A 12,567-nucleotide genomic window follows, 5' to 3' on the forward strand; every position below is an offset into this window, starting at 1 on the left:
TATATTTTATACGTATGTCTATATCTATTATGTCTATATTTTATACCTCTCTTATATCTATTATTTCCGTATTTTATACCTATATCTATTATATCTATTAGGTCTACATTTTATACCTATATCTATTATGTCTATATTTATTACCTGTATCTATTATATCTATTATGTCTATATTTTATGCGTATATCTATTATGTCTATATTTTATACCTCTATCTATTATATCTATTATATCTATATTTTATACCTATATCTATTATAACTGTATTTTATACCTATGTCTATTATATCTATATTTTATGCCTATATCCATTAGATCTATTATATTTATATTTTATAATTTTATCTATTGAATCTATATTTTATATCTGTATCTATTATATATATTATGTCTATATTTTATATCTATATTTATTGCATCTATGTTTATACGTATATCTATTATATCTATTATATCTATATTTTATACCTATATCTATTATATTTATATTTTTTACCTGTATCTGGTATATCTATTATGTCTATATTTTATACCTATATCTATTATATCTATTATCTCTATATTTTATACCTATATATATTATATCTATTAAATCTATATTTTATACCCATATCTATCATAACTATTATGTCTGTATTTTATACCTGGATTTATAATATCTATATTTTCTACCTATATCTATTATTTCTATATTTTATTCCTATATCTATTTTATCTATTATATCTATATTTTATACCTATATATATTATATCTATTGTGTCTATATTATATACCTATATGTATTATACCTATTATATCTATATTTTATACCTATATCTTTTATATCTATTATGTCTAAATATTATACCTATATCTTTCCTGTCTATATTTTATACCTATATCTATTACGTCTATATTTTATACCTATATCTATTACATTTATTATGTCTAAATATTATACCTATATCTTTTATGTCTATATTTTATACCTATATCTATTATAGCTATATTTTATACCTATATGTATTATATCTATTATGTCCATATTTTATACCTATATCTATTATGTCTATTATGTCTATATTTTATACCTATATCTATAATGTCTATATTTTATACCTATATCTATGATATATATTATGTCTATATTTTATACGTATATCTATTATGTCTATATTTTACACCTATATCTATTATATCTATTATGTCTATATTTTATAACTATATCTATTATATCTATTATGTCTATATTTTATACCTATATCTATTATATCTATTATAGCTATATTTTATACCTATATCTATTATAACTATATTTTATACCTATATTTCTTATATCGATATTTAATACCTATATCTACTATATATTTTAGATTTATATTTTATGATTATACCTATTATATCTATTTTTTATACCTATGTCTATTATATCTATTATATCTATATTTTATGACAATATCAATTATATCTATATTTTATACGTATATCTACTACATGTATTATATCTATATTTTATAACTATATTATATCTATATTTTATACATATGTCTATTATATCTATTATGTCTATATTTTGTACCTATATTTATTATATCTATTATGTCTATATTTTATACCTATATCTATTTTATCTACTATGTCTCTATTTTATACCTATTTCTATTATATCTATTAGTTCTATAATTTATTCCTATATCTACTATGTCTATCTTTTATACCTGTATCGATCATATGTATTATATCTATATTTTATACCTATATGTATTATACCTCTTATGTTTATATTTTATACCTATATCTGTTATTTCTATTATGTTTATATTTCATACCCATATCTATTATGTCTATATTTTATACCTGTGTCTTTTATATCTATTATGTCTATATTTTCTACCTATATCTATTATACCTCTTATGTCTATATTTTATACATATATCTATTATAGGTATTGTGTCTATACTTTATACCTATATCTCTTATGTCTGTATTTTATATCTTTTTCTATTATATCTATTATGACAATACTTTATACCTATATCTATTATGTCAATGTTTTATACCTATATCTATTATAACTATTATGTCTATATTTTATAACTATATATTATGTCTGTATTTTACACCTATATGTATTATATCTGTTATGTCTATATTTTATAACTATATATTATGTCTGTATTTTATATCTATATCCATTTTATATATTATGTCTATATTTTATATCTATATCTATTATGTCAATATTTTACACCTATATCTATTATATCTATTCTGTGTATATTTTACACGTATATCTATTATATCTTTATGTCTATATTTTATACCTATATCTATTTTGTCTACATTGTATACCTATATCTATTATATCTATTTTGTCTGTATTTCATACCTATATCTTTTATATCTATTATGTATAAATATTATACCTATCTTTCATGTCTATATTTTATAACTATATCTATTATGTCTATATTTTATACCTATATCTATTATATCTATTTTGTCTAAATATTATACCTATATCTTTTTTGTCTATATTATATACCTATATCTATATGGCTATATTTTATACCTATATGTATTATATCTATTATGTCTATATTTTATACCTATATCTATTATGTCTATTATGTCTATATTTTATACCTATATCTAGTATGTCTGTATTTTATACCTATATCTATATCTATTATTTCTATATTTTATACGTATATCTATTATGTCTATATTTTACACCTATATCTATTATATCTATTATGTCTATATTTTATACCTATATCTATTATATCTATTATGTCTATATTTTATACCTATATCTATTATATCTATTATGTCTATATTTTATACATATATCTATTATATCTCTTATGTCTGTATTGTATACCTATATATATAATAACTATATTTTATACCGATATCTATTATATCTATATTTTATACCTTTATCTATTATATCTATTATATTTATATTTTATCATTATATCTATTATATCTATATTTTATAAATATATCTATTATATCATTATATCGATATTTTATAGCTATATCTAATATATCTATATTTTATACCCCTATCTATTATATCTTTTATGTCTATATTTTATACCGATATCTATTATATCTATTATGTCTATATTTTATACCTATGTCTATTACATCTATTTTATCTATATTTTATATTTATATCTGTAATATCTATTATGTCTGTATTTCATATCTATATCTTTTATATCTATTATGTCTATATTTTATACCTATATCTATTACGTCTATATTTTATACCTATATCTATTATATCTATTATGGCTATATTTTATACGTATATCTATTATATCTATTATGTCTATATTTTATAAATATATCTATTATAACTGTTATGTCTATATTTTATAGATATATCTATTATGGCTATATATTATACCTAGATCTACTATGTCTGTATTTTATACCTATATCTATTATGTCTTTATTTCATACCTATACGTATTGTATCTATTATGTCTATACTTTTTAACTGTATCTATTGTATCTATCATGTCTATATTTTATACATATATCTATTATGTGTATATTTTATACCTGTGTCTATTATAACTGTTACGTCTATATTTTATAGATATGTGTTTTACGGCTATATATTATACCTGGATCTATTATGTCTGTATTTTATACCTATATCTATTATGTCTTATTTTATACCTATACCTATTATATCTATTATGTCTATACTTTATAACTGTATCTATTGTATCTATCATGTCTGTATTTTATACCTATATCTATTATGTCTATATTTTATACCTATATCTATTATATCTATGATGTCTATATTTTATAACTGTTATATCTATTATGTCTATATTGTATACCAATATCTATTATATCTTTTATGTCTATATTTAATACCTTTATCTATTATATCTATTCTATCGATATTTTATACCTATATCTATTGTAACTATATTTTATACCTATATATATTGTAACTCAATTTTATACCTATATCTATTATATCTATTATTTTTATTTTTTATAATATATCTATTATATCTATATTTTATTCCTTTATCTATTATATCTATTCTATCTACATTTTAAACCTATACCTATTCTATCTATATTTTATACGTATATCTTTTATATCTATTATATCTATATTTTATACCTATATCTATTATATCTATATTTTATACCTATATCTATTATATCTATTATGTCTATAGTTTATACCTATATCAATTATATCTATATTTTATACTGATAAGTATTATATCTATATTTTATTCTTATATCTATTATATCTATTATGTCTATACTTTATACCTATATATATTATATCTATTATGTCTATATTATATACATATATCTGTTATAACAATTATGTCTATATTTTATACCTATAACAATTTTATCTATATTTTATACCTATATCTATTGGATGTGTTATATTTGTATTTTATAACTCTATCAATTACATCTATATTTTATACCTATATCTATTATATCTATTGTGTCTATATTTTATAGCTCTATTATATCTATTATGTCTAAATATTATACCTATATCTATTATGTTTATATTTTATACCTATATCTAACTATTATGTCTATATTTTATAACTATATATTATGTCTATATTTTGCACCTATATCTATTATATCGATTATATCTATATTTTATAACTATATATTATGTCTATATTTAATATCTATATCCATTATATATATTATGTCTATATTCTATATCTATATCTATTATGTCTATATTTTACACCTATATATATTATATCTATTCTGTGTATTTTTTATACCTATATCTAATATATATTTATGTCTACATTTTATACCTATATCTATTATGACTGTATTTTATACCTATATCTATTATATCTATTATGTCTATATTTTATACCTATATCTATATCTATTATGTCTAAATGTTATACCTATATCTTTTATGTCTATATTTTATACCTATACCCATTATGTCTGTATTTTATACTTATATCTATTATATCTATTATGTCTATATTTTATACCTATATCTATCATATCTATTATGTCTGTATTTCATACCTATATATATCATATCTATTATGTCCATATTTTATACCCATATCTATTATATCTATTATGTCTGTATTTCATACCTATATCTATAATATCTATTATGTCTGTGTTTCATACCATATCTATTATATTTATTAGGTCTATATTTTATACCTATATCTACTATGTCTATATTTTATACCTATATCTATTATAATTATTATGTCTATATTTTATACCTATAACTATTCTATCTATTATGTCTAAATATTATACCTATTACTTTTATGTCTATATTTTATACCTATATCTATTATGTCTTTATTTTACACCTATATCTATTATATCCATTATGTCTATATTTTATACCTATATCTATTATATCTATTATAACTATATTTTATACCTATATCTATTATGTCTATATTTTATACCTATATCTATTATATCTATTATATCTATATTTTATGCATATATCTATTATATCTATTATGTCTATATTGTGTACCTATATCTATTTTGTCAATATTTTAAATCTATATCAATTATATCTATTATGTCTATATTTTACACGTATATACATTATATCTCTTATGTCTGTATTTTATATCTATATCTACTAAATCTATTATGTCTATATTTTATACCAATATCTATTATATCTACTATGTATGTATTTTATACCTATATCTATTATATCTATTGTATCAATATTTTATACCTATATCTATTAAAACTATTATGTCAATATTTTATACCTATATCTATTATTTCTATTATGTCCATATTTTAAACCTTTATCTATTATAGCTATTATGTTTATACTTTATACCTATATCGATTATAGCTACTATGTCTATGTTTTATACCTATATCTATTATATCTATTATGTCTATATTTTGTAAATATATCTATTAAATCTATTATGTCTGTATTTTATACCTATATCAATTATGTCTATATTTTATAGCTGTTTTTATTATATCTATTATGTCTGTATTTAATACCTATATCTGTCTATATTTTATACCTATATATATTATATCTATTATGTCTATATTTTATACCTATATCTATTATATCCATTATGTCTATGTTTTATACATATATCTATTATATCTACTATGTCTATATTTTACAAGTATATCTATTATATCTATTAGTTCTATATTTTATAACCATCTCTATTATATCTATTATGTTAATATTTTATACCTATATCTCTTATATCTATGTCTATATTTTATACCTATATGAATTTTTCTATATTTTATACCTATATCTATTATGTCTATATTTTATACATATATCTATTATAAGTATTATGTCTATATTTGATACCTATATCTATTATATCTATTATGTCTGTATTTTATATCTATTTCTATTATATCTATTTTGTCTATATTTTATACCAATATCTATTATGTCTATATTTTATACCTATATATATTATATCTTATGTCTATATTTTATACCTATATATATTATATCTTATGTCTATATTTTATACCTATATTTATTATATCTATTATGTCTCTATTTTATACCTACATCTGTTATATCGATTATATCTATATATTAGACATATATCTATTATATCTATCATGTCTATATTTTATACCTATATCTATTATATCTATTGTGTCTATATCTTATACATATATCTATTATATCTATTATGTCTATATTTTATACCTATACCTATTGTATCTATTATGTCTGTATTTATACCTATATCTGTTATGAACATTATGTCTCTATTTTATGCCTATACCTATGATGTCTATATATTATAAGTATATTATAATTATTATGTCTATATTGGATACCTTTATCTATTATATCCATTATGTTTATTTTTTATAACTATATCTATTATGCGTATATTTTATACCTATATCTATTATGTCTATATTTCATACCTACAATTTTATACCAGTTATGTCTATATTTTATACGTATATCTATTATATCCATTACGTCTATATTTTATATCGATATCTATTATGTCTATGTTTTATACCTCTATCTTTTATATCAATTTTGTGTATACTTTATACCTATTTCAATTATGTCTATATTTTATTCCTATATCTATAATATCTATTATGTGTATATTTTATACCAATATCTATTATATCCATTATGTCTATAATTTATACCTAAAATTGTTAAATCTATTATGTCTATATTTTATACCTATATCTATTATGTCTATATTTTATATCTATATCTATTATATCTATTATGTCTATATTTTATACCTATATGTATTGTATCTGTTATGTCTATATCTTATCCATATATCTATTATATCTATTATGTCTATATTTCATACCTATACCTATTATTTCTATTATGTCTATATTTGATAACTATATCTATTGTATCTATTATGTCTATATCTTATACCTATATCTATTATATCTATTATGTCTATATTTTATACCTATCTTTATTATATCTATTATGTCTATATTTTATACGTATATCTATTGTATCTATTATGTCTATATTTCATACCTATATCTATTATATCTATTATGACTCTATTTTATATCTTTATCTATTATATCCATAATGTCTATATTTTATACCAATATGTATTATATCCACTATATCTGTATTTAATACCTATATCTATTATATCTATTATTTCAATGTTTTATACCTATATATATTAAATTTATTATGTCTATATTTTATACCTATATCTATTATATCAATTATGTCTATATCTTATACCTATATCTATTATGTCTATTATGTCTTTATTTTAAACCCATACGTATTATATCTATTATGTCTATATTTCATACCTATATCTATTATAACCATTATGTCTATACTTTGTACTTATATCTATTATGTCAATATTTTATACCTATATCTATTATAATTATTATGTCTATATTTGATATCTATATCTATTATATCTATTATGTCCATATTTTATACTTATTTCCATTATTTCTATTATGTCTATATTTAATACCTATATCTATTATGTCTATATTTTATATCTATATTATATATAATGTCTATATTTTATAACTATATCTATTATATCCATTATGTCTATGTTTTATACCTATATCTATTATATCGACTATGTCTATATTTTACACCTATATCTATTATATCTATTACTTCTATATTTTATACCCATCTCTGTAATATCTATTATGTTTATATTTGATACCTATATCTATTATATCTATATCTATATTTTATACCTATATCTATTTTGTCTATATTTTACAACTACATCTATTATGTCTATATTTTATACCTATATCTATTATATCTATTATGTCCATATTTTATAACTATATCTATTAAATCTATTATGTCTATATTTTCTACCTATATCTATTATGTCTATATTTTATACCTGTTTCTTTTATATCTATTATGTCTGTATTTAATACCTATATCTATTATGTCTATATTTTATACCTTTATGTATTATATCTATTATGTCTATATTTTTACCTATATCTATTATATCCATTATGTCTATATTTTATACCTATAATTGTTAAATCTATTATGTCTATATTTTATACCTATATCTATTATGTCTATATTTCATACCTATACCTATTATTTCTATTATGTTTATATTTGATATCTATATCTATTATATCTTTTATGTCTATATCTTATACCTATAACTATTATATTTATTATGTCTATATTTTATACCTATATTTATTATATCTATTATGTCTATATTTTATGCCTATATCTATTGTATCTATTATGTCTATATTTCATACCTATATCTATTATATCTATTATGTCTATATTTTAAACCTGGATCTATTATATCGATGATGTCTACATCCTATACATATGTCTATGATATCTATTATGTCTATATTTTTTACCTATATCTATTATATCTTTTATGTCTATATTTTATACCTACATCTTTTATATCCATTTTGTCTATATATTATACCTATTTCAATTATGTCTATATTTTAGTCCTGTATCTTTTATATCTATTATGTCTATATTTTATACCTATATCTATTATATCTATTATGTCTACATTTTACACCTATATCTATTATATCGATAATGTCTATGTCATATACATATATCTATTATATCTAATTATGTCTATATTTTATACCTATATCTATTATATCTGTTATGTCTATATTTTATACCGGTATCTATTATGTCTATATTTTATACCTGTATCTATTATATCTACTCTGTCTATATTTTATACCTATATCTATTATGTCTATTATATCAATGTTTTATACCTATATCTTTTAAATTTATTATGTCTATATTTTATACCTATATCTATTATATCTATTATGTCTATATCTTATACCTATATCTATTATATCTATTATGTCTTAATTTTAAACCCATACCTATTATATCTGTCTATATTTCATACCTATACCTATTATAACCATTATGTCTATACTTTGTACCTATATCTATTATGTCAATATTTTATACCTATATCTATTATAATTATTATGTCTATATTTGATACCTATATCTATTATATCTATTATGTCTATATTTAATACTTATTTCCATTATTTCTATTATGTCTATATTTAATACCTATGTCTATTATGTCTATATTTTATATCTATATCTATTATATCTATTATGTCTATATTTTATACCTATATCTATTGTATCTATTTTGTCTATATCTTATCCATATATCTATTATATCTATTATGTCTATATTTCATACCTATACCTATTATTTCTTTTATGTCTATATTTTATATCTATATCTATTATATCTATTATGTCTATAACTTATACCTATATCTATTATATCTATTATGTCTATATTTTATACCTATATTTATTATATCTTTTATGTCTATATTTTATACCTATATCTATTGCATCTATTATGTCTGTATTTCATAGCTATATCTATTATATCTATTATGTCTATATTTTATACCTGTATCTATTATATCGGTTATGTCTACATCTTATACATATATCTATTATATCTATTATGTCTATATTTTATACCTATACGTTTTATATCCTTTTTGTCTATATTTTATACCTATTTCAATTATGTCTATATTTTATTCCTATATCTATTATGTCTATATTTTATACCTATATCTATTATATCTATTATGTCTATATTTTATACCTATATCTATTATATCGATAATGTCTATATCTTATACATATATTATAACTATTATGTCGATATTTTATACCGATATCTATTATATCTATTATGTCTATATCTTATACATCTATCTATTATATCTATTATGTGTATATTTTATACCTATATCTCTTATGTCTATATTTCATACCTATATTTTTATACCAGTTATGTCTATATTTCATACCTATATGTATTATATCTGTTATGTCTATAATTTATACCGATATCTATTATGTGTATGTTTTATACCTATATCTATTATATCTACTCTGTCTATATTTTATACCTATATCTATTATATCTATTATGTCTATATTTCGTTCCTATATCTATTATATCTACTCTGTCTATATTTTATACCTATATTATATCTATTATATCCATATTTTATCCCTATATCTATTATACCTATTATGTCTATATTTTATATCTCTATCTATCTATTATGTCTATATTTTATACCAATATCTATTATATCTACTATGTCTGTATTTTATACCTATATCTATTACATCTATTATATCAATGTTTTATATCTATATCTAGTTAAATTTATTATGTCTATATTTTATACCTATATCTATTATATCTATTATGTCTATATCTAATACCTATATCTATTATATCAATTACGTCTTTATTTTAAACCCATACCTATTATATCTATTATGTCTATATTTCATACCTATATCTATTATAACCATTATGTCTATACTTTGTACCTATATCTATTATTTTATACCTATATCTATTATAATTATTATGTCTATATTTGATACCTATATCTATTATATCTATTATGTCTATATTTTATCCTTATTTCTATTATGTCTATATTTAATACCTATATCTATTATGTCTATATTTATACGTATATTTTATCTATTATGTCTATATTTTATACCTATATCTATTATATCCATTATGTCTATGTTTTATAACTATATCTATGAAATCTATTATGTCTATATTTTATACCGATATCTTTTAAATCTATTTGTCTATATTTTATATCTATATCTATGATGTCTATATTTTATACCTATATCTATTATATCTATTATGTCTATATTTTATACCTATAGTAATTATATCTAATATGTCTATATTTTATACCTATATCTATTATGTTTATATCTTATATCTATATCTATTGTATCTGTCTATATTTTATACCTATATCTATTGTATCTATTATGTCTATATCTTTTTTTTTTTTAACAGGCTTAATTCACTTTATTTTCTTGTATAAAAAGCCTATGTTGTAGCCACAGCTGGAGCCTGGGTCCGCTGCACGGGGACTCTGGTGTGGGTCTTGACAAGGTGGTCAGTGAATTCCTGATAGGTAGACTTGGTAAAGACAGTCTCCTTCCACAGGTCAGGGGTCAGGTAGCTGTAGGTCTTAGAGATGGCATCAAAGGTGGCCTTGGCGAAGTTGCCCAGGGTGGCAGTGCAGCCCCGGGCTGAGGTGTAGCAGTCATCAATACCAGCCATCATGAGCAGCTTCTTGGGCACAGGCGCTGAGACGATGCCAGTGCCCCTGGGTGCAGGGATGAGGCGCACCAGCACAGAGCCACAGCGGCCTGTCACCTTGCAAGGGACGGTGTGGGGCTTGCCGATCTTGTTCCCCCAGTAGCCTCTGCGCACCGGGACAATGGAGAGTTTGGTCAGGATGATGGCCCCACGGATGGCGGTGGCCACCTCTTTGGAGCACTTAACACCCAGGCCGACGTGGCCATTGTAGTCCCCGATAGCAACAAACGCCTTGAACCTGGTGCGCTGACCAGCACGGGTCTGCTTCTGCACCGGCATAATCTTCAAAACCTCATCTTTGAGAGAGGCCCCCAAGAAAAAGTCAATGATCTCAGATTCCTTAATGGGCAGAGAGAAGAGGTAGATCTCCTCCAGGGACTTGATCTTCATGTCCTTGACCAAGCGGCCCAGCTTGGTGACGGGCATCCACTCCTCATCCTCGGCCTTGCCTCCGCGAGCTCCGCGGCCTCGGCCCCGACCCCGTCCACGGCCAAGACCCCGCCCCGGATGCCACTGCCGAAACCTCCGCGGAAGACACCGCGGTTCCCCATCTCAGGGCCACCAGGGCCTCCGGACCACCCCGCTGCACTGGCGTCATCCGCCATTTGGTGTTTTCTCGGAGAAGAAGCTTATGTCTATATTTTATAGACATATCTATTATATCTATTATGTCTATATCTTATAGACATATCTATTATATCTATTATGTCTATATTTCATACCTATACCTTTTATATTTATTATGTTTTTATTTTATATCTATATCTATTATATCTATTATGTCTATGTTTTATAACTATATCTATTAA

General features: G+C 21.4%; 1 protein-coding gene across 1 annotated transcript; it reads right to left on the reverse strand.

Moving 5' to 3' along the window:
* Positions 1–11,446: 11,446 nt before the first annotated feature.
* Positions 11,447–12,356, reverse strand: LOC115896243 (40S ribosomal protein S2-like). Its single transcript, XM_030926599.1, has 2 exons — positions 12,328–12,356; positions 11,447–12,227 (listed from the first exon to the last, which is right to left on the reverse strand). Exons 1-2 carry the CDS (start codon positions 12,354–12,356, stop codon positions 11,483–11,485), a joined length of 774 nt encoding a protein of 257 aa, XP_030782459.1. The 3' UTR covers positions 11,447–11,482.
* Between the last annotated feature and the right edge of the window lie 211 nt (positions 12,357–12,567).

Source organism: Rhinopithecus roxellana, unplaced genomic scaffold (genome assembly GCF_007565055.1).
Source record: "Rhinopithecus roxellana isolate Shanxi Qingling unplaced genomic scaffold, ASM756505v1 contig979, whole genome shotgun sequence".
NCBI classification, from domain to species: Eukaryota; Metazoa; Chordata; class Mammalia; order Primates; family Cercopithecidae; genus Rhinopithecus; species Rhinopithecus roxellana.

Coding starts and splice junctions, on each gene's coding strand:
- LOC115896243 (XM_030926599.1), bottom strand. CDS start 12,356: ATGACGCCAGTGCAGCGGGGTGGTCCGGA. Junction 12,228..12,327: donor GTGCAGCGGGGTGGTCCGGA/GGCCCTGGTGGC, acceptor GGGTCGGGGCCG/AGGCCGCGGAGCTCGCGGAG.